This window comes from Mytilus californianus, unplaced genomic scaffold (assembly GCF_021869535.1).
Source record: "Mytilus californianus isolate M0D057914Y unplaced genomic scaffold, xbMytCali1.0.p SCAF_12, whole genome shotgun sequence".
Lineage (NCBI taxonomy): Eukaryota > Metazoa > Mollusca > Bivalvia > Mytilida > Mytilidae > Mytilus > Mytilus californianus.
Window position 1 is genome coordinate 11282713 of NW_026262604.1, and position 25894 is coordinate 11308606.

A 25894-nucleotide genomic window follows, 5' to 3' on the forward strand; every position below is an offset into this window, starting at 1 on the left:
AGATAAACCATTGATGTTTTTTGCAAATGAGTTGAGAGACGATTTGGAGATAAGTAGCAGTAAAAGTACAGCCTTGAAAGTTGAACAGCAAGTCATGATTGCCCTTCGTTTTTACAGTGGAAGTCAGATGCAAGTAGTCGCAGACACTATGGGTTTTGACAAATCAACTGTGTCAAGAGTATTAATTGATGTTACTGACGCCTTGGTAGCTAGGAAAGAACAATACATCAAATGGCCTACAAGTTAACAGAAAAATGTCAACAAACATGCTTTGAATGACAAAGCTGGGTTTCCAAATATAATAATATAAAAAACTGTACTAGATGACCCTTCCCCCTTTCTTGCAAAGTCACATATTAGGTTAACTGGAAACACCAGATGGATTTAACCAATGTTCTGGATAAGCTACATCTACAAACTGTTGAAAATTACAGAAATTACTAACTTCTTTATTTACAAAACCTGCTCAGCTTGAGACAGGAAATTTTAAGAGCCCAAAATTGCCAGTACCATTAAGCTGAAATGAAAACCTATCCGTATAAATTGACAAACAAACAATTTTTCTGCAATGGAAACGGCACTGATAGATGTTTGACACTTCACTTTTAAATTATGTTTTTACATGCCAATTATTTCATTTATACAGAGATATATGATACAATTGTATTATATTTCTCTGATTTTTAAAAATTATACCTGTAGCAGGTGCGTCAAATAATCCTACTTGACTGTATCTCTCCGCTTGGGAGGAGGAAGAGGAAGAGGAAGAGGAAAAGGATTTTCTATGAAGTTTTTGGAAATATTAGCACTTACATTTAAATAACCTCTTAACTCAAATATTACTGATCAATGACAAGTGTTTCGTTTTGACAAAAAAAAGCATATAGATAATGAACAACTTTCTATAGATTTAACTAATTTCTCTCTTTAGCATCACATTATTTTTGCATTTAATGTTTTTCACAAATGTATCCCATTTTGTGCAAACATCTGGCGTCATTCCATTTATTTGACCCGCTTTGAAAATGAACACAGTCTTCACCATTTCTCCAATTATCCGGCTGGTTAGGACTCCAATCACTAAACGTAACCGGTGTATTGTCAGAGACCCAAATAAAACGAGATTCTCGCGTTGAATCATGTGCTCCAATCCAAACACTTCCGCCTAAAACAAATAAAACAAAGTTAAAATACCATGCCCTTGATAAGATGTTCTATGAAGGGATATACATTTAACTGTTAAAACCTGAGATGTTCGATAAAGGGATATACATGAGGGTAGGAATGCCCTTTACCGTCAGGCGTCAAACGGTGATTTTCGGCTACCGTTAGCGTCAAATTGGTTAAAATTTTATGGTGATTTGTCAAAATGTCCTTATCGTGATTCGTCAGAGGTCTCAAATAATTAAACGTTACCGTTATTTTTGGAAAGAATTTAACGTGATTCGTCAAAATCAGTCGATGATTTTTTTATCGTCATAAAGAAAGTGTACATTTTATCGTCATGAACCAAAAATTACCGTTAACGTCATTTGGCCAGATTTCTTACAGTTATTCATCATGAAGGTACCCCCATTACGACCCTCATACATTTAACTGTTAAAACCCGAGATGTTCGATGCAGGAATATACATTTAACTGTTAAACCCCGAGATGTTCGCTGAAGGGATATATATTTAACTGTTAAACCCGAGATGTTCGATGAAGGGATATACATTTAACTGTTAAAACCCGAGATGTTAGATGAAAGGATATATATTTAACTGTTAAAACCCGAGATGTTCGAAGAAGGAATACGTATTTAACTGTTAAAAACCGAGATGTTCGATGAAGGGATATGTATTTAACTGTTAAAATAAATCCGAGATGTTAGATGAAAGGATATCCATTTACCTGCTAAAACCTGAGATGCAACCATCACTAATTAAATGTTTTCATTGAGAGTGACACGTTTCCGTGATAACATTCAGCAGGTACGTTCATGGTCATGGTTCATTGGTCGTGGAGGAATGATATTAAACACTTGAATGCACTGTACAAACACGAAATGAAGATAAGAAAATTAAGCGTCAAGAGGGGTTTTAAACCTTATTATTATCACAGTTACGTTTAAGCATAAGTTCATTCGCGTGGAATTTACAGAATGTGCACAAACAAAGTTAACATTAAAAGACAAATTGCAGTATAATAATAACAAACATTACATGCTACTGTCCGTAAGAAGGATAATGGTAATTTATAACAAACTTACCACTGACAAAAGATTTCAAAAACCAATTTTCAACAGCATCCTCAATTTTTACAAGGAAACCTCCTTTCCTCTGACAGTCTATCTTAAACAATGTAGATGAGGCATGAATAAAAATCAGTCTAATTATATGTTGACATAACTAAACACAAAATAGCATTTACATGGCTGCTTTGTAGCAGTAACTGCTTACCATCATTCAGAAGCACATAAAAGTTTGTTGGGGTTCGCCATGTTTGTTTTTAATCTTTTGATTTCTATACTTGCTTGTAACTGTATATTAATATTAGAATCAATTTATTTTATCCATGGTGTTGTTTGTTTTGATATAGGAAGATGTGGTATGAGTGCCAATGAGACAACTCTCCATCCAAGTTACAATTTATAAAAGTAAACCATTATAGGTCAAGGTACGGCCTTCAACACGGAGCATTGGCTCACACCGAACAGCAAGCTATAAAGGGCCCCAAAAAATTACTAGTGTAAAACCATTCAAACGGAAAAACCAACGGTCTAATCTATATAAAAGCGAGAAACGAGAAACACGTATGAACTACATAAACAGACGACAACTACTATAATCAGATTCCTGACTTAGGACAGGTGCAAACATTTTCAGCGGGATTAAACGTTTTAATGGTACCAAACCTTCTCCCTTTTCTGAAACAATAGTATAACATCACAACATAGAAAAACACACTATAAAATATCAATTGGAAGTCTTAACTCAATCAAAAAACGTAATTTTTAATTTGAACGAATAAATTTGACCTGTGACACCTGAATGCAAATACACAGTTAATAAAAAATTACAATTATTAAAATTATTGTTTGTTTGTTTTATTTGTAAAAATAAGGCTATTGATATCAAACACACTTTCCAACTCAAAAATTGAAGTGAATCTGGCAATTTGCCAAAAATCGAAAACGGTGAAAAGACAAACAGACCAGTCTGCAAAACACTACATAGAAACACCAAAGACTGACCAATATCAACCCATCAAAAATCGGGGTTGATCTCAAATGCTGCGGAAGGCTAAACATATCCTGCATCACATTATACCTGTCGTGTTGCTCATGTAAGAACATATTCAGTAATTAGTCTAATTCAGTGAAGTCACATTCGGAGAAAGAGGATGGATTTGTGATAACGACAAATTGATCATATCCGTGGTCATCTGTGACACATATATTATATAAAGATCAACCAATTAATGACGGTGTCTGTGAAACTTACGAAGGGTTGAATTCATCTTGACAACTTGAAACCCTTTGTTTAATTGTTTCCTTGTAAGCGCAAGCTCTCAAATATCGCATTTACAGATTAATGTATATCCCCTATGCAGGAACTGATGGATTTGTGCAACGTATAAATAGAAAGTTCACAATTGGGATGCTGAAATCATCTCGTTTGTCGTAAAGTTGTGTCTCTCATTTATAGATGTTAGACAAGATATATGAAATAGACTTAACTGCCTCTGTCGGATCCTTTATTTCATATCTTATGGGATAGATGCGTTCAAAGCAGTCACCAAAGTTTGAATTATGAAATGAGAGGAAATGACCTTGATAGCAGAACTTGAAGTTAAAGATAATGCTAGCTTTTTATTCATTTTTCCTGATAATCTACTGTATGAAGTACACCTCACTTGCACAAAGGAACGAGTCGGCAAAAAGAGGCGCACAGTTGGTTCTAATATTAATACCAATCGATTGTTGAAAAAACGTCCTCCTAAATTGTCAATAAATTACCAGGCATCTCAATAATGTCGGTTTTAATCTCTTATATTCCAGTGTGCTTGAGATTAAGGATACTACCGAAAGTAGAATGTCTTCGTCATAGGATGTTTTCCTCGACACCGGTTGACGACACCAAACTATAATTTATTGCAAACTTAATGATTTCAGCTTTGCAATTGTCCACTTCCCATTTCTCAGTGGTAGCATAACTTCTGCTCCATCATATGGTGTTAACATATCTCAATTATTTACAGGGGCGTGTTCCTAACACAAAAAACTGAAACAAAATTATGAGATAGAACGGCTGTTATCGACTCTGAGTAGGTTTTACGGTCACCATCAAGATTGGGTTGGTCGATACGATGTGTCTTTGTCTCAATATCGATATCATTTCTCGGTGTCAGATCTTTACAAAACAGTTGTGTCATATTCTCGTTTGTGACATTTTAACTGAATGCGGATTAGCATGGCGGAAGATAAATGCAGATCAGAAGACGTTTACACTATCCAGGCACCCTGCCTGGTCTATTTTTGAGTTTTTGTGATTGCCTTAGACTTTGTTACCTTGTTCGATTAACGAAAAAAATGAAAATCGGTTAACTACTGTCGCCATTGTTTATAGAATTTTGTTTTTGAATCAGAGAAGTATAACTTATCCATCCCTGAAACAAGAAATAAGTATCTAAGTTGACCGTCCTTGTTTATCAGGTGAGGGAGACTTAAATTGTATGTATTTCAAAAAATCTTTGGATTTGTTTAGTATCCCTATTTGATTCACACTGTCCATAGAGTAGGTAATTTCACAATACCTCTGTTGTTATTCTATGATTGCTCCTATTGTTTTTTTTTATCTTTTTTTAACTGAAGCATGCACTGCAAATGAAATAGATATATTGATAAATGGATAGATTGACAGACAGATAGGGGTAGATGGATGGAAGAATGTACCAGCATTATTTTACGCGAACTAGTTAAATGAATAATAAATTCTTTTATATTCTTGGTACTCAATTACATAAAGATGTAACTTAAAGCGTCTGGCATGAATATAGAATAGATATGCGGATTAAGTTTTCAAATGTAGTTCATACGTAAGGGCAGTGTTTAAATAAACTGACACATAACATTTTAACAACAACAAAAAATCATTTGATATTTTATTTCATTTAAACTTACTTTTGCTTCATTCCATGTCTTTTTTGAATTCAATTGAAAGTTATAACAACTTCCCATAAACCGACCCCAACCAGATCCACAGGCCACTTTCTTAGCTTTAAAAAACATAAATATTCATATTTAAACTGCAATGTTTATATAACACGTATAATAATAACTATTTAATACATATACATAATAGAGAGGAGAATAGTCGGATTCAAGTCAGAATAACAGTAACATAGACAAATACAAACACCTTGAAATATCTATTGATAATTTTGTGTCATTTTATTGTGTTATTTGTCAAACAACATTAAAGAATTATTTGTATTTAAAAGTTAATAATAACCATCTCTATTTTTAGTTTAGAGAGTTTTTATCTTCTATATTTAGATTTTTGATTATTTTCATGTGTAGTGTTCCTTTTGAGCAAACGACTGTTTTACAGAAGAATTTAGATTGTGTTTGTCAGATAATTGAGCAAAATATGTTTAGCCCACATCTTCCTTTGATCAGACCATCTTTTTTTTTATCAATTCACTGTTCATTAAAGTTTGAAATCTTTCGAAGCATTTAGGTTTTACTATCTCCACGTTTGGAGTACTCAATTATTTTATGGTATCTCATGTATTTGTATTCATACTTTAAGATGAATGAGTGAATTTCGCTGGTTTGGTTTTGGGTCTGTGTAATCAATATGAAGATAAATCATGAACTACTCTTCAAACAAACAAAAATATCCCGGCTTTTTTCAGATTCTGAAATATCGAATATATCGATATCATACCTGGTTCTCTAACACTTCCCTTTTCGCCCTTTTCCCCACCTGCTCCTAAAATAAAATATATAAAATGACACACCAGTACTATAAATAGAAGCAAACATTTTCTTTCACATACAAAATCTATAAATTTCATTCTGATTTGAAAAAAAAATGAATCGACTTTAGAAACATGCAAACTAATACCAGTTAATGTGTGGTTTGTTATACAGAAAGTACGGGAAAATGTTCGCTTTCGGTAAATAGGTATATAACTTGAGCAACACGACGGGTGCCACATGTGGAGCAGGATCTGCTTACCGTTCCGGAGCATCTGAGATCACCCCCAGTTTTTGGTGGGGTTCATGTTGCTTAGTCTTTAGTTTTCTATGTTGTGTCATCTGTACTATTATTTGTCTATTTGTCTTTTTATTTTTGGCCATGGCGTTGTCAGTTTGTTTTCGATCTATGAGTTTGACTGTCCCTCTGGTATCTTTCGTCCCTCATGTAAATAGATTTGTTTACGAAAATGTTTTCTTCCAATATATAGTTTATACCCAATTAATAGTTGTTTTAGAATAATAACCCGTAAATAGTCTTTTTTAGACAATTCCGTAAAAATAATTAAGATTTTCGTCTATATTTTTATAACGAAAATACATACAGAGGTACAATAGTTTACACTTACTCCTGGCTATGAGGACAAATGCAGGTTTATTGTTCCTCGAGACACTAACTATTTGCCGACGCGAAGCGAAGAGAAATAGTTAGTGTCTCGGAAAACAATAAACTGACTTTTGTTCGAATAGCCAGTAAACGAGTGTTTACTATATAGAAAGAAACGTGTATATAGTTCTAATCAATTAACGGTTATTTTGTTTATACTACAATTCCTACACCTGTTTTTATTGAAATATTTGAGAGAAACCATATTATTTTTTATTTAGAGTAACGTCATAAAGAAAATTCGACGGAAGCGCATTGCTAACGACATAAAAATGGAGATAAATGGTCAGTGGCTGCAGATCACAAATTAATAAAGATGCAATACAATGTGACTGTGCCAACAGCACAGTTGCAGTATAATACACACACTTTATTTGCATATACTTTTGTAAAGAAAAAACATACTGATGTATAGTGTCTATCACAACGAAAACTCATAAAGCTGTATGTTCAATTACTTTTTTAACGATCCTAGGCCCCTGTTGGTTCTCATGTATGTAATACATGAACGTTTAGCAGGAATATAACATTATCATTACTGTTGTCTTGATATTCATACGTCTTAAAGTATGGACCAATTTATATCAGGAGTGACTACTACTATTTAGTGCTTTAGTGATACCTTTAATACTTTAACACAACTGTTTCAATTTAATTAGTCTAAGCCTTAGTTGATCTGTGTATAATCGGTCTCAAACTTTTGACGAAACGGAATAAAAAAAAATTATAACATGAGTCCTTACAATTACTCAAAACATTATTAATACACTTTGTACTTTAACACAAACGTTTCTATTGAAATTGTCCTGACCTTAAACGAGTTGTATATAATTGAACACTTTGACCATTGTAACCAAATGCACCTTTCTGTCCTGTAGTACCCATGTCTCCATTGATACCCTTTTCGCCGTGTTCACCTTTCAAGCCAGGTACTCCAGTTTCCCCCATTTGACCTTTAACACCAGTGACTCCCTTTGTACCATTTACACCTTTGTTTCCGGTAGGACCAATTATGCCAGATGATCCCATCTCGCCCTTTGAACCCTTTTGACCCTCTGTACCTTTAACGCCAGCTACACCCTTTTCTGCGTCTAGACCTTTTGCACCATCTGGGCCTTTATCTCCGATTGTTCCTTTTTCGCCTTTTTCTCCAATTGGTCCTTTCTTCCCTGTTGGTCCTTTTTCACCAACTGTTCCTTTATCTCCATTTGGTCCATTTTCGCCTGTTACGCCTTTATCTCCCATTGATCCTTTTTCGCCTGTTACGCCTCTATCTCCCATTGGTCCATTTTTGCCTTTTATGCCTTTTTCTCCGTTTCGACCTTTTATCCCTGTTGATCCCTTTTCACCAATTGTTCCTTTATCTCCAATTTGACCTTTTGATCCTACAAAACCATTGTTTCCTTTTTCGCCTTTAACGCCCTGTCTGCCAATTGGTCCTATAAGTCCATTGTCGCCTCTTTCACCTTTCTCTCCTTTTTCACCAGCGTTGCCTTGATTACCATCAGCACCCGCTTTGCCTCTAGCTCCCTTATCACCTTTAAACAGTTCTTCCATATCACTGCCATCTTTAATAAAATGAAATGTATTATATAGAAGGAAAAAATAAATGGTAAGACCTTTTTGAATAAACCGAGGTAAGGAGTATACGTCAATGAGAAGGCATATTAGCAAAACTGTATTTTTTTTTTTATTACAAACCTCTGTTAAATAAAGTTATCCCTAATGAGCGTGCGTTTTATCTTCTTAAACGTGCTATTTATATTCGACTCTCCGAAAGTTTTGTTTCGAATTTTACCTTATATGGTTGTTAAAAAAACACGTGAGATAAGCCCGGTAATCGGAATCATATGTTTGTTTTTATATGATATGATTTTGTCTGAAGTTTGCCGAGAAAATTATCAGTTTTCTTCGTACTTAAATATTTGAGAAGATTATTTAATTTAAGTCTACGTGAACTTACATGATAATTGACCTTGTTTGTCTAGACTTGTAAGTTTTGAGGTATCAATTGTCCATTGATGTATCTGCTTTTCTAGTCTTACACTTCTTTCTATATTATCTGGAATAGATTATTGATTATATTATAAATAATACAAAATATTCAATTTTTTAAGTGGTAACAAACACCTTGACTAAAATTAATTTGGCTCTTTTCATAAAATTTTGACAAAATATTTATTTTGACCCTTAGACAAAAATATAAAAAAAATCAAAAAACTTGTGCAATACACTTTGTCGGAAAAATTGTATTGATAATAAAGCAGTTTGACAAACACTGATTTTGATCATTGAGAAGCTAAATATTTTAAAACTTCAGCTAATTTTTACAGAGTTATCTCCCTGTAGTGTTATATGCCACCTTAATGTGTACAATGATTCAAAAGTATCAGCATCAACAGTCATCTATAAATTAAACTGTATTTTTCTAGATGTATGATGCTAGCATAGAACTCGGAGTTGTGTGGTTTCAATTTATGAAAATACTTTTAAATGGAATTTGCTGTTTCTGCCAAGCATGTGGAAGTAGCAGCAAAGACTGGTAGACATGTACTCCCGCAGTGTTTATTAAACCGCGTGTTATATTTGTCACTTGCCGTTTACTATAGTAATAAAATTCTGCATTCATGTCTTATTTTTTTTTTTTTCAATTGACTTGCTCATGTATGGTGACTCATAGAAACTGTTTACTGTATAACAGGATGGCGTGGCATCAATGCGTCACCAAACCCCGCTGACTACAAAAATGTCGGATATTGCCATGGTAGTTAGACGAGTTAAATGAAAACCTACGTTTTAAACAGTTTCTTATTAACTATATTTTAGATAGATATAAGAAGAGGTGGTATGAGTGCCAATGAGACAACTCTCCATCAAAGAAGCTGAATCTACCTTTAAAGATTAGAGACTGTTAGAGACTGTTTATTTATACAGACAAGGCAGATTAATGTTTAAACCAGTTGTATGAACGTAAGTCGGATTAATATTGAATTCGTATGGACTCATTTACCTTTGTAACTTATTAATCGCCAAATTGTCTCATGGACACATTTACTATAGATAGCAAAACATGATATTTACTATGTACGGTATAAAAACGCATTTTAATATACAAATACAATCAAAATTTATCACATAGATGTAAATTTTTCTTTAATTTCTAATGCAAATAACTTTTAAAACAAACTGACATTATTTATTTAGAAATCTTGTAAAAAAATGAGAGATAATAATTTGTGTAGTTCATTTTAAGAATGAACACCTTTATCTAACGAATAACCAATCAAAAGTTTCGTATCAAACGTTATCTGTATCGCCAAAATGAATGGAAAATGACACCAAAAGTGACATGACAATTTTATATCAAAAGATCGAGACAATTTTTTGTGAAAACAGGTAAAATTAAGCAAACAAATTTATAAAATGTTTATATATTTTCTCGAAATTAAAAATCAACTGCATGTTGTAACCGCATCTGCAACAATTGATAATCGTTTAAATGATATTTAAATAAGTAGGTTTTAATAGGGTTTTTATTTATGTTGAAAGTCTTTTTAGCACATTTGGTTTATTTATTTATTTTTTTTTACCTTTTTCGAATTCGTTGCAGATGGAAAATATTTAATTGTATCTGGAAAAATTGCTCACGATATTAAAGACCTATAGACTATTTTAATAAATAACGACTGTATAAGTTACTTTAACACTGTTTATAAACTTACCATTCAAATACACGAAATTGACTACAACTGCCAATGAAATACAAAATAACTGCACAACTATAAAGGCTAGAATTAAATTATCTCTTTTCCTACTCGCTTTATGAATTTCAGAAAGTTTAATATTCCATACATCATCTTTAAAATTATCACCACTTTGAAAAGGTTCAGTCTGCAGAATGTTTACAAGCTCAACTTGTTCACCCATTTTTAATGATGACGTTGCTTTTTAAATCTGCCTTCTGTAAGATTAAACAACCAGTAATGTGTGAAGCGGTGACGACTTTCTTTCATGATTATATAAATTCATTGCTCTACAACTTTATTGAATATTTTGTCACAGTTTTCAACAACGTATAATTTTTTTCGAGTGCCTTAGGAGACACAAACTTCTTAAAAGTCCTTCAACTATCCTCATCTGTCAACTTAACATAAGCGCTCTACTAAACATAATACGTTAATTTGAAGGATGTACTTGAACAATTATTTGGTTTGTATAACACATCAATTAATTCGTTTATAAAAAAGGAAAAGTTTATTTGTATTTAAGATGCCTTTTCACTGTCTAAACAGTATACGTTTTATCTTTATCCGTTACAATTTTCATCTTTTACTTTGGTAAAAAAGTAAAGCAAGAGTCTTCATACTTCTAGCATCATTACTTTATTGCAGATGAAGGGTTATTTTTGTTAATGGAACAAAACGAGAAATTGACTAAAAAGTTTAAAAGGTGAAAAGGGTAATATGGAGATAACATTCTAGTGGGTTACAAACGTATAAATGTAGATGAAGTTCCGAAATAACAGAAAGAAAAAATAGTTGTTAAGGATCAAGTTAGCGCAAATGGTCTAACCGTTGACAATGTGTGCTTGATCATAGAAGCTCTAAAAGTAATAGAAGTTTTGTGGTAGAATCAGTCAAACCAAATTGAAAAAAATAACTTGAGGAAAGGTGGAATTCGTAGTTCAATCATTCTATTTAAAAAATAGCAAATTATCTTCGATTATTATTATATATATTCCTTCACTCCATGTTTATTGTAAAGGAAATTCAATGGTAACTTCATGTACTATATATTTTGTGTATCTTGTTCCTATTCACATTTACAACCGTATCCCCATGACTGGGTAAAGAATTCACATCAAATTGAGTCTTTCATTATCAATTATGATGATTATTTATAGGACAAAACAATGGCTATTGCAATTACGTATGCAATATTGCAGCAATATTAGGACCTTTGATTTTTCTACGCTTTACACTACTGTTCCCCATGCTCAATTGAAAGATCTCCTTCACCATCTCATTAAACAGAGCGTTTTCTATAAAAATTGGAACCGTAGATATAAATTTCTTGTTTTTGGTTATAATAATTCTTATTTTGTGAAGAACCACACTGATTCTATCAAAAAATACAGTGAAAATGATAATATCAAAATGCTGGACATTTTAATCGACAATATATTCGTTGAGTTTGGATGATTGATATTTCAACAGACAGTCAGTATTCCAATGAGTAATAATTGTGCACCCCTTCTGGTCGACTTGTTTTTGTACTCCTATGAAACAGAATTCCTTCAGAATCTTCTAAAAGACAAAAAGAAAAATCACCTTGCAAAATTCTTTAATTTGACTTTCAGCTATATTGATGATGTCTTATCACTAAATAACCCATATTTCAGTCAAAACTTGCATCTCATATACCCCAGTGAACTTGAAATTAAGGATACTACTGATGCAAGAAGGACTGTTTAATACCTTGATATTTTCCTCAATATTGACACAGATGGACGACTTCACACTAAAATTTATGACAAACGGGATGATTTCAACTTCCCAATTATCAATTTCCCATTTCTCAGCATTAACAGACCCGCTGCTCCGTCGTATGGTGTTTACATATCTCAATTGATACGTTATTGATGCATATTCACACTATATTGATTTCAAATACAGGAGTGTGCTCCTTACGCAGAAAATGCTCCAATTTTGTACGAATCATAGTCATTTCGTACCATAACCATTTCGTACCACCCATTTGGTACCATAACAAAAACCATTTGGTACCATAACCAATTCGTAAAATGACCATTTCGTTCCATAAGGAAGATTATAATGTATACCATTACGTACCATATGTGAGATTATAATGTTTACCATTTAGTACCATATGGGAAATTATAATGTATACCATTTCGCACCATGTTAGTGTTGAAGAAGCAAATTATTCTCAAAAATATGTAAAGTTAAAACACGGTTAGTGCGTCATTAGTCGATTGGTCTTGCTGAATCATAATGGTTATACAATTTGTGCCTTACATTGTAAATAATTTGTCATATACATGGAAAAATTCAAATAGCTGTTTAATTGGCAATCACACCACATTAAATACAAGTTACATGTAAATTCTTTATTAATAAAAAAATACGAAAAGTTTAACGGTATTTCATCTTTCATTTAAAACTGAATATTTTTCTTGCACCAAGTGTGATATGATAAAGTTCAATTTTCATATAGTACGAAATGATACTGCAATTTGTCTCATATGGTACGAAATGGTAAAGCTTTTTTTCCATATGGTACGAAATAGTAAAGCATTTTTCCATATGGTACGGAATTGTAAATCTTTTTTTCCATATGGTACGGAATGGGTTTTTTTTTTTGTACGAAATGGTTTCTTTTGGTACGAAATGGTTTATATTCATCGTACGAAATGGTAAATTCATGGTACGAAATGGTAATTTTGGGAACGAGATGGCAATGGTTCGAAATGGTTATGATACGAAATGACTAGATACCTTTTGTACATCCAACATTCATGTATTTATTTTTGATGTGTCTGTTATGGTTTCGGTTGAATAATGTGTTATGTCTTATCGTTTGCTGTCCAAATAATTATAAAATTGCCTTTCAATACCATCATTGTCATATTCCCGAATATGACTGTTATACCGAGTGTGAATTTGCTTTGCTATACTACGTGTCTCGGTACTTAGTACATCCAACATACATGTATTAATTTTTGATTAATTGTTATTGTTTCGGTTACATAATAAAAAAGCTTTTTTTGTCAGAAGAAGTTCCTGACAAGGAGCAGGCAAATTCTGCTGTATCAGATAGTGATACAGAAGACTACAATTTGTTCAAGTATGAATACTCTGAAGACCTTGATGCTGCTTTAAAAATACAAGAAAATACAAGATGATTTAAAAATTGGATTGTGTATTTTGTCTTTCTCTGTGTTTGGTTCCTTATGATGTACTTATTCAATTAAAGACTTGATCTTCAAAAATTTCCTTATTATTGAATTTTCGTACAAAAACCTCCTTACAATTGCAGTATTGTCACTCTGGGTTCATGACATTCCTACGGCTGTCAGTGTGACTAAAAAGAGATGAGGGTATAAGAAAATGAGACAGCAACCCAAATGACACACATCATAAGATGTATCGTCTACATATAAAGTCTACATTATAAAAATAAGGAGATATGGTATGATTGCCATTGAGACAACTGTCCACCAGACTTCAAATACGTTGATATAAGCAATTATAGGACAACGTACAACAATGACAAAAACCCATACATTAAGTCCGCTATAAAAGACATGAAAAATGTAAAACAATTTAAAAGAGAAACCCATGTCTGTCAACCAGGGTTACCGATTCACCTGACTTTGACCTTATTTCATTAAACAGTGATCAAGGTCAATTTTTTTAGGGTCAAGTCTGCATCTCAGATACTAAAGTAAAGAATAAACTATGATTGGTATGTAATATTTGTATAGTGTACATGTCAATCTGGTTGGTTTCTGACCTTGACCTTTCATGATTTATTGATCAACATTCAGTATTGATTGAAACTGTTTCCCAAATACTATGATCAACATCTCAACTATCTTTGGTGTATAGAATTATTACCATAGATAAATGTCCTTTTGGCGAGGTTCATATGAATTTGACATTTTTTTCATGGAATTTGATAATCATGATAATGTTATATTTGGGATATCTAGTTAAATGTTAAAAACTTTCAACATGAAATTCAAACATGTCAGAAAAGCAGAGGGTAAGGACTCCAGTCAGTCTTTTTCAATACACTAGTAAAATAAGATGTCAAAAAGAAGCAAACAAAAGATGATTGAACAGAAAGCCAAATACTACTACTATGAGGACAGAGACTAGTTCTTAGAATAATTAGGAGGTTAATACTGAATACTAATGATATTTCAAGTATATCAAGTGAAAAGATATATCCTCAATTTCGCTTCACCAATATCGCTTTTCACAAGCTTTGTTAAAAGGAAGGCAACAGTAGTATACCGCTGTTCAATAGTCATAATTCGATTAAGCAAAAACAAATCCGGGTGCTGTGTTCCAGAAAATAATGTTCTGAATATGTATTAATTTTCATAGGGAATGACAGGATGCACACCATTCTGCAGTTAAAAAAAAATCTACAAGGTCCGATTTGACCTAGAGGATTTGGAAGTTGACACGGTATTTTCTTTATACGACATATTTGGTTTTGGAGATGAAAGAACACACTACATTCTGAGTTTGTCAGATAACACTGGTATAGCAGGTAATAATAACCTATTAGTTAAATGATAATAAATAAAGGCAACAGTAGAATACCGGTGTTCGAAAGTCATAAATCGATTGAGAGAAAACAAATCCGGGTTACAAACTAAAATCGAGGAAAAAATCAACTATAAAATGAAAAAAATGAACAACAGGAACACCGAAGGGCAACAAAAACAAACGCCAACATACATAGAAACGAACTATTTGTTAACAACTGCAATATTCCTGACTTGGTACAGGACATTTTAAGAAAAGAAATGGTGGGTTGAACCTGGTTTAATGGCTAGCCAAACCTCCCGCTTTATGACAATGTTAACAAATATCACTGAATTGACAATACTACGTGACAGAAATACAGCAAAAACACACATGAGAACATTCATCACAGAGAAACGCACACAACGTGCAAACCGCAGAACAACAACAAACATATTCCATCAACAACAGACACCACAGGATATAAAAAAAAGTGACGCGCTTACGTAACTAACATGCAATCTCGAACTTTATACAATTATTTTCACAATACTCGTCCAAACAATTTTCATGACAATAATAGTGTTGAAAGGCAATTTTATAATTATTTGGACTACAAACGATAAGACATATCACATTATGTAACCGAAACAATAACAATTAATCAAAAATTAATACATGTATGTTGGATGTACTAAGTACCGAGACACGTAGTATAGCAAAGCAAATTCACACTCGGTATAACAGTCATATTCGGGAATATGACAATGATGGTATTGAAAGGCAATTTTATAATTATTTGGACAGCAAACGATAAGACATAACACATTATTCAACCGAAACCATAACAGACACATCAAAAATAAATACATGAATGTTGGATGTACAAAAGGTATCTAGTCATTTCGTATCATAACCATTTCGAACCATTGCCATCTCGTTCCCAAAATTACCATTTCGTACCATGAATTTACCATTTCGTACGATGAATATAAACCATTTCGTACCAAAAGAAACCATTTCGTACAAAAAAAAAACCCATTCCGTACCATATGGAAAAAAAGATTTACAATTCCGTACCATATGGAAAAATGCTTTACTATTTCGTACCATATGGAAAAAAAGCTTTACCATTTCGTACCATATGAGACAAATTGCAGTATCATTTCGTACTATATGAAAATTGAACTTTATCATATCACACTTGGTGCAAGAAAAATATTCAGTTTTAAATGAAAGATGAAATACCGTTAAACTTTTCGTATTTTTTTATTAATAAAGAATTTACATGTAACTTGTATTTAATGTGGTGTGATTGTCAATTAAACAGCTATTTGAATTTTTCCATGTATATGACAAATTATTTACAATGTAAGGCACAAATTGTATAACCATTATGATTCAGCAAGACCAATCGACTAATGACGCACTAACCGTGTTTTAACTTTACATATTTTTGAGAATAATTTGCTTCTTCAACACTAACATGGTGCGAAATGGTATACATTATAATTTCCCATATGGTACTAAATGGTAAACATTATAATCTTCCATATGGTACGTAATGGTATACATTATAATCTTCCTTATGGAACGAAATGGTCATTTTACGAATTGGTTATGGTACCAAATGGTTTTTGTTATGGTACCAAATGGGTGGTACGAAATGGTTATGGTACGAAATGACTATGATTCGTACAAAATTGGAGCATTTTCTGCGTAAGGAGCACACTCCTGTATTTGAAATAAATATAGTGTGAATATGCATCAATAACGTATCAATTGAGATATGTAAACACCATACGACGGAGCAGCGGGTCTGTTAATGCTGAGAAATGGGAAATTGATAATTGGGAAGTTGAAATCATCCCGTTTGTCATAAATTTTAGTGTGAAGTCGTCCATCTGTGTCAATATTGAGGAAAATATCAAGGTATTAAACAGTCCTTCTTGCATCAGTAGTATCCTTAATTTCAAGTTCACTGGGGTATATGAGATGCAAGTTTTGACTGAAATATGGGTTATTTAGTGATAAGACATCATCAATATAGCTGAAAGTCAAATTAAAGAATTTTGCAAGGTGATTTTTCTTTTTGTCTTTTAGAAGATTCTGAAGGAATTCTGTTTCATAGGAGTACAAAAACAAGTCGACCAGAAGGGGTGCACAATTATTACTCATTGGAATACTGACTGTCTGTTGAAATATCAATCATCCAAACTCAACGAATATATTGTCGATTAAAATGTCCAGCATTTTGATATTATCATTTTCACTGTATTTTTTGATAGAATCAGTGTGGTTCTTCACAAAATAAGAATTATTATAACCAAAAACAAGAAATTTATATCTACGGTTCCCATTTTTATAGAAAACGCTCTGTTTAATGAGATGGTGAAGGAGATCTTTCAATTGAGCATGGGAAACAGTAGTGTAAAGCGTAGAAAAATCAAAGGTCCTAATATTGCTGCAATATTGCATACGTAATTGCAATAGCCATTGTTTTGTCCTATAAATAATCATCATAATTGATAATGAAAGACTCAATTTGATGTGAATTCTTTACCCAGTCATGGGGATACGGTTGTAAATGTGAATAGGAACAAGATACACAAAATATATAGTACATGAAGTTACCATTGAATTTCCTTTACAATAAACATGGAGTGAAGGAATATATATAATAATAATCGAAGATAATTTGCTATTTTTTAAATAGAATGATTGCACTACGAATTCCACCTTTCCTCAAGTTATTTTTTTCAATTTGGTTTGACTGATTCTACCACAAAACTTCTATTACTTTTAGAGCTTCTATGATCAAGCACACATTGTCAACGGTTGGACCATTTGCGCTAACTTGATCCTTAACAACTATTTTTTCTTTCTGTTATTTCGGAACTTCATCTACATTTATACGTTTGTAACCCACTAGAATGTTATCTCCATATTACCCTTTTCACCTTTTAAACTTTTTAGTCAATTTCTCGTTTTGTTCCATTAACAAAAATAACCCTTCATCTGCAATAAAGTAATGATGCTAGAAGTATGAAGACTCTTGCTTTACTTTTTTACCAAAGTAAAAGATGAAAATTGTAACGGATAAAGATAAAACGTATACTGTTTAGACAGTGAAAAAGCATCTTAAATACAAATAAACTTTTCCTTTTTTATAAACGAATTAATTGATGTGTTATACAAACCAAATAATTGTTCAAGTACATCCTTCAAATTAACGTATTATGTTTAGTAGAGCGCTTATGTTAAGTTGACAGATGAGGATAGTTGAAGGACTTTTAAGAAGTTTGTGTCTCCTAAGGCACTCGAAAAAAATTATACGTTGTTGAAAACTGTGACAAAATATTCAATAAAGTTGTAGAGCAATGAATTTATATAATCATGAAAGAAAGTCGTCACCGCTTCACACATTACTGGTTGTTTAATCTTACAGAGCTTGTAAACATTCTGCAGACTGAACCTTTTCAAAGTGGTGATAATTTTCAAGATGATGTATGGAATATTAAACTTTCTGAAATTCATAAAGCGAGTAGGAAAAGAGATAATTTAATTCTAGCCTTTATAGTTGTGCAGTTATTTTGTATTTCATTGGCAGTTGTAGTCAATTTCGTGTATTTTAATGGTAAGTATATAAACAGTGTTAAAGTAACTTATACAGTCGTTATTTATTAAAATAGTCTATAGGTCTTTAATATCGTGAGCAATTTTTCCAGATACAATTAAATATTTTCCATCTGCAACGAATTCGAAAAAGGTAAAAAAAAAAATAAATAAATAAACCAAATGTGCTAAAAATACTTTCAACATAAATAAAAACCCTATTAAAACCTACTTATTTAAATATCATTTAAACGATTATCAATTGTTGCAGATGCGGTTACAACATGCAGTTGATTTTTAATTTCGAGAAAATATATAAACATTTTATAAATTTGTTTGCTTAATTTTACCTGTTTTCACAAAAAATTGTCTCGATCTTTTGATATAAAATTGTCATGTCACTTTTGGTGTCATTTTCCATTCATTTTGGCGATACAGATAACGTTTGATACGAAACTTTTGATTGGTTATTCGTTAGATAAAGATGTTCATTCTTAAAATGAACTACACAAATTATTATCTCTCATTTTTTTACAAGATTTCTAAATAAATAATGTCAGTTTGTTTTAAAAGTTATTTGCATTAGAAATTAAAGAAAAATTTACATCTATGTGATAAATTTTGATTGTATTTGTATATTAAAATGCGTTTTTATACCGTACATAGTAAATATCATGTTTTGCTATCTATAGTAAATGTGTCCATGAGACACTTTGGCGATTAATAAGTTACAAAGGTAAATGAGTCCATACGAATTCAATATTAATCCGACTTACGTTCATACAACTGGTTTAAACATTAATCTGCCTTGTCTGTATAAATAAACAGTCTCTAACAGTCTCTAATCTTTAAAGGTAGATTCAGCTTCTTTGATGGAGAGTTGTCTCATTGGCACTCATACCACCTCTTCTTATATCTATCTAAAATATAGTTAATAAGAAACTGTTTAAAACGTAGGTTTTCATTTAACTCGTCTAACTACCATGGCAATATCCGACATTTTTGTAGTCAGCGGGGTTTGGTGACGCATTGATGCCACGCCATCCTGTTATACAGTAAAAAGTTTCTATGAGTCACCATACATGAGCAAGTCAATTGAAAAAAAAAAAAAATAAGACATGAATGCAGAATTTTATTACTATAGTAAACGGCAAGTGACAAATATAACACGCGGTTTAATAAACACTGCGGGAGTACATGTCTACCAGTCTTTGCTGCTACTTCCACATGCTTGGCAGAAACAGCAAATTCCATTTAAAAGTATTTTCATAAATTGAAACCACACAACTCCGAGTTCTATGCTAGCATCATACATCTAGAAAAATACAGTTTAATTTATAGATGACTGTTGATGCTGATACTTTTGAATCATTGTACACATTAAGGTGGCATATAACACTACAGGGAGATAACTCTGTAAAAATTAGCTGAAGTTTTAAAATATTTAGCTTCTCAATGATCAAAATCAGTGTTTGTCAAACTGCTTTATTATCAATACAATTTTTCCGACAAAGTGTATTGCACAAGTTTTTTGATTTTTTTTATATTTTTGTCTAAGGGTCAAAATAAATATTTTGTCAAAATTTTATGAAAAGAGCCAAATTAATTTTAGTCAAGGTGTTTGTTACCACTTAAAAAATTGAATATTTTGTATTATTTATAATATAATCAATAATCTATTCCAGATAATATAGAAAGAAGTGTAAGACTAGAAAAGCAGATACATCAATGGACAATTAATACCTCAAAACTTACAAGTCTAGACAAACAAGGTCAATTATCATGTAAGTTCACGTAGACTTAAATTAAATAATCTTCTCAAATATTTAAGTACGAAGAAAACTGATAATTTTCTCGGCAAACTTCAGACAAAATCATATCATATAAAAACAAACATATGATTCCGATTACCGGGCTTATCTCACGTGTTTTTTTAACAACCATATAAGGTAAAATTCGAAACAAAACTTTCGGAGAGTCGAATATAAATAGCACGTTTAAGAAGATAAAACGCACGCTCATTAGGGATAACTTTATTTAACAGAGGTTTGTAATAAAAAAAAAATACAGTTTTGCTAATATGCCTTCTCATTGACGTATACTCCTTACCTCGGTTTATTCAAAAAGGTCTTACCATTTATTTTTTCCTTCTATATAATACATTTCATTTTATTAAAGATGGCAGTGATATGGAAGAACTGTTTAAAGGTGATAAGGGATCTAGAGGCAAAGCGGGTGCTAATGGTAATCAAGGCAACGCTAGTGAAAAAGGAGAGAAAGGTGAAAGAGGCGACAATGGACTTATAGGACCAATTGGCAGACAGGGCGTTAAAGGCGAAAAAGGAAACAATGGTTTTGTAGGATCAAAAGGTCAAATTGGAGATAAAGGAACAATTGGTGAAAAGGGATCAACAGGGATAAAAGGTCGAAACGGAGAAAAAGGCATAAAAGGCAAAAATGGACCAATGGGAGATAGAGGCGTAACAGGCGAAAAAGGATCAATGGGAGATAAAGGCGTAACAGGCGAAAATGGACCAAATGGAGATAAAGGAACAGTTGGTGAAAAAGGACCAACAGGGAAGAAAGGACCAATTGGAGAAAAAGGCGAAAAAGGAACAATCGGAGATAAAGGCCCAGATGGTGCAAAAGGTCTAGACGCAGAAAAGGGTGTAGCTGGCGTTAAAGGTACAGAGGGTCAAAAGGGTTCAAAGGGCGAGATGGGATCATCTGGCATAATTGGTCCTACCGGAAACAAAGGTGTAAATGGTACAAAGGGAGTCACTGGTGTTAAAGGTCAAATGGGGGAAACTGGACTACCTGGCTTGAAAGGTGAACACGGCGAAAAGGGTATCAATGGAGACATGGGTACTACAGGACAGAAAGGTGCATTTGGTTACAATGGTCAAAGTGTTCAATTATATACAACTCGTTTAAGGTCAGGACAATTTCAATAGAAACGTTTGTGTTAAAGTACAAAGTGTATTAATAATGTTTTGAGTAATTGTAAGGACTCATGTTATAATTTTTTTTTATTCCGTTTCGTCAAAAGTTTGAGACCGATTATACACAGATCAACTAAGGCTTAGACTAATTAAATTGAAACAGTTGTGTTAAAGTATTAAAGGTATCACTAAAGCACTAAATAGTAGTAGTCACTCCTGATATAAATTGGTCCATACTTTAAGACGTATGAATATCAAGACAACAGTAATGATAATGTTATATTCCTGCTAAACGTTCATGTATTACATACATGAGAACCAACAGGGGCCTAGGATCGTTAAAAAAGTAATTGAACATACAGCTTTATGAGTTTTCGTTGTGATAGACACTATACATCAGTATGTTTTTTCTTTACAAAAGTATATGCAAATAAAGTGTGTGTATTATACTGCAACTGTGCTGTTGGCACAGTCACATTGTATTGCATCTTTATTAATTTGTGATCTGCAGCCACTGACCATTTATCTCCATTTTTATGTCGTTAGCAATGCGCTTCCGTCGAATTTTCTTTATGACGTTACTCTAAATAAAAAATAATATGGTTTCTCTCAAATATTTCAATAAAAACAGGTGTAGGAATTGTAGTATAAACAAAATAACCGTTAATTGATTAGAACTATATACACGTTTCTTTCTATATAGTAAACACTCGTTTACTGGCTATTCGAACAAAAGTCAGTTTATTGTTTTCCGAGACACTAACTATTTCTCTTCGCTTCGCGTCGGCAAATAGTTAGTGTCTCGAGGAACAATAAACCTGCATTTGTCCTCATAGCCAGGAGTAAGTGTAAACTATTGTACCTCTGTATGTATTTTCGTTATAAAAATATAGACGAAAATCTTAATTATTTTTACGGAATTGTCTAAAAAAGACTATTTACGGGTTATTATTCTAAAACAACTATTAATTGGGTATAAACTATATATTGGAAGAAAACATTTTCGTAAACAAATCTATTTACATGAGGGACGAAAGATACCAGAGGGACAGTCAAACTCATAGATCGAAAACAAACTGACAACGCCATGGCCAAAAATAAAAAGACAAATAGACAAATAATAGTACAGATGACACAACATAGAAAACTAAAGACTAAGCAACATGAACCCCACCAAAAACTGGGGGTGATCTCAGATGCTCCGGAACGGTAAGCAGATCCTGCTCCACATGTGGCACCCGTCGTGTTGCTCAAGTTATATACCTATTTACCGAAAGCGAACATTTTCCCGTACTTTCTGTATAACAAACCACACATTAACTGGTATTAGTTTGCATGTTTCTAAAGTCGATTCATTTTTTTTTCAAATCAGAATGAAATTTATAGATTTTGTATGTGAAAGAAAATGTTTGCTTCTATTTATAGTACTGGTGTGTCATTTTATATATTTTATTTTAGGAGCAGGTGGGGAAAAGGGCGAAAAGGGAAGTGTTAGAGAACCAGGTATGATATCGATATATTCGATATTTCAGAATCTGAAAAAAGCCGGGATATTTTTGTTTGTTTGAAGAGTAGTTCATGATTTATCTTCATATTGATTACACAGACCCAAAACCAAACCAGCGAAATTCACTCATTCATCTTAACGTATGAATACAAATACATGAGATACCATAAAATAATTGAGTACTCCAAACGTGGAGATAGTAAAACCTAAATGCTTCGAAAGATTTCAAACTTTAATGAACAGTGAATTGATAAAAAAAAAGATGGTCTGATCAAAGGAAGATGTGGGCTAAACATATTTTGCTCAATTATCTGACAAACACAATCTAAATTCTTCTGTAAAACAGTCGTTTGCTCAAAAGGAACACTACACATGAAAATAATCAAAAATCTAAATATAGAAGATAAAAACTCTCTAAACTAAAAATAGAGATGGTTATTATTAACTTTTAAATACAAATAATTCTTTAATGTTGTTTGACAAATAACAAAATAAAATGACACAAAATTATCAATAGATATTTCAAGGTGTTTGTATTTGTCTATGTTACTGTTATTCTGACTTGAATCCGACTATTCTCCTCTCTATTATGTATTTGTTTTAAATAGTTATTATTATACGTGTTATATAAACATTGCAGTTTAAATATGAATATTTATGTTTTTTAAAGCTAAGAAAGTGGCCTGTGGATCTGGTTGGGGTCGGTTTATGGGAAGTTGTTATAACTTTCAATTGAATTCAAAAAAGACATGGAATGAAGCAAAAGTAAGTTTAAATGAAATAAAATATCAAATGATTTTTTGTTGTTATTAAAATGTTATGTGTCAGTTTATTTAAACACTGCCCTTACGTATGAACTACATTTGAAAACTTAATCCGCCTAATTATTCTATATTCATGCCAGACGCTTTAAGTTACATCTTTATGTAATTGAGTACCAAGAATATAAAAGAATTTATTATTTATTTAACTAGTTCGCGTAAAATAATGCTGGTACATTCTTCCATCCATCTACCCCTATCTGTCTGTCAATCTATCCATTTATCAAAATATCTATTTCATTTGCAGTGCATGCTTCAGTTAAAAAAAGATAAAAAAACAATAGGAGCAATCATAGAATAACTCCAGAGGTATTGTGAAATTACCTACTCTATGGACAGTGTGAATCAAATAGGGATACTAAACAAATCCAAAGATTTTTTGAAATACATACAATTTAAGTCTCCCTCACCTGATAAACAAGGACGGTCAACTTAGATACTTATTTCTTGTTTCAGGGATGGATAAGTTATACTTCTCTGATTCAAAAACAAAATTCTATAAACAATGGCGACAGTAGTTAACCGATTTTCATTTTGTCGTTAATCGAACAAGGTAACAAAGTCTAAGGCAATCACAAAAACTCAAAAATAGACCAGGCAGGGTGCCTGGATAGTGTAAACGTCTTCTGATCTGCATTCATCTTCCGCCATGCTAATCCGCATTCAGTTAAAATGTCACAAACGAGAATATGACACAACTGTTTTGTAAAGATCTGACACCGAGAAATGATATCGATATTGAGACAAAGACACATCGTATCGACCAACCCAATCTTGATGGTGACCGTAAAACCTACTCAGAGTCGATAACAGCCGTTCTATCTCATAATTTTGTTTCAGTTTTTTGTGTTAGGAACACGCCCCTGTAAATAATTGAGATATGTTAACACCATATGATGGAGCAGAAGTTATGCTACCACTGAGAAATGGGAAGTGGACAATTGCAAAGCTGAAATCATTAAGTTTGCAATAAATTATAGTTTGGTGTCGTCAACCGGTGTCGAGGAAAACATCCTATGACGAAGACATTCTACTTTCGGTAGTATCCTTAATCTCAAGCACACTGGAATATAAGAGATTAAAACCGACATTATTGAGATGCCTGGTAATTTATTGACAATTTAGGAGGACGTTTTTTCAACAATCGATTGGTATTAATATTAGAACCAACTGTGCGCCTCTTTTTGCCGACTCGTTCCTTTGTGCAAGTGAGGTGTACTTCATACAGTAGATTATCAGGAAAAATGAATAAAAAGCTAGCATTATCTTTAACTTCAAGTTCTGCTATCAAGGTCATTTCCTCTCATTTCATAATTCAAACTTTGGTGACTGCTTTGAACGCATCTATCCCATAAGATATGAAATAAAGGATCCGACAGAGGCAGTTAAGTCTATTTCATATATCTTGTCTAACATCTATAAATGAGAGACACAACTTTACGACAAACGAGATGATTTCAGCATCCCAATTGTGAACTTTCTATTTCTACGTTGCACAAATCCATCAGTTCCTGCATAGGGGATATACATTAATCTGTAAATGCGATATTCGAGAGCTTGCGCTTACAAGGAAACAATTAAACAAAGGGTTTCAAGTTGTCCAGATGAATTCAACCCTTCGTAAGTTTCACAGACACCGTCATTAATTGGTTGATCTTTATATAATATATGTGTCACAGATGACCACGGATATGATCAATTTGTCGTTATCACAAATCCATCCTCTTTCTCCGAATGTGACTTCACTGAATTAGACTAATTACTGAATATGTTCTTACATGAGCAACACGACAGGTATAATGTGATGCAGGATATGCTTAGCCTTCCGCAGCATTTGAGATCAACCCCGATTTTTGATGGGTTGATATTGGTCAGTCTTTGGTGTTTCTATGTAGTGTTTTGCAGACTGGTCTGTTTGTCTTTTCACCGTTTTCGATTTTTGGCAAATTGCCAGATTCACTTCAATTTTTGAGTTGGAAAGTGTGTTTTGTTTTAGGCACAGATTTTTGTAAAGAAAAAAGTGTTTGTTTAAATTGGAATAATCAAACACTATCTTTAATTAAAGATTCAGCTACCATCAATGTAATAAAAGTTA

At 32.6% G+C, this 25894-nt stretch overlaps 2 protein-coding genes across 5 annotated transcripts in view; one reads left to right on the plus strand and one right to left on the minus strand.

The window, feature by feature from the left end:
* Nucleotides 1-895: 895 nt before the first annotated feature.
* The window catches only part of LOC127721355 (macrophage receptor MARCO-like), a 131980-nt gene continuing 106981 nt past the window's right edge, over nt 896-25894 (minus strand). Inside the window, exons 1-7 of one of the 4 annotated variants that reach the window (XM_052228110.1) lie at nt 10355-10654; nt 8596-8694; nt 7694-8200; nt 5934-5978; nt 5165-5259; nt 2252-2333; nt 896-1165 (exon numbers count right to left, since the gene is read on the minus strand). In XM_052228110.1, the coding sequence (XP_052084070.1) occupies nt 951-1165; nt 2252-2333; nt 5165-5259; nt 5934-5978; nt 7694-8200; nt 8596-8694; nt 10355-10559 (1248 nt within the window). In that variant the 5' untranslated portion in view covers nt 10560-10654 and the 3' untranslated portion in view covers nt 896-950. Of the gene's footprint in view, nt 1166-2251; nt 2334-5164; nt 5260-5933; nt 5979-7495; nt 8201-8595; nt 8695-10354; nt 10655-25894 lie in introns of those variants that run through there. The other 3 variants (XM_052228109.1, XM_052228111.1, XM_052228112.1) reach the window with 3 other exon arrangements.
* LOC127722279 (macrophage receptor MARCO-like) lies at nt 19648-23961 on the plus strand. Its single transcript, XM_052229171.1, has 6 exons — nt 19648-19789; nt 20215-20313; nt 20708-21412; nt 22930-22974; nt 23649-23743; nt 23953-23961. Exons 1-6 carry the CDS (start codon nt 19648-19650, stop codon nt 23959-23961), a joined length of 1095 nt encoding a protein of 364 aa, XP_052085131.1.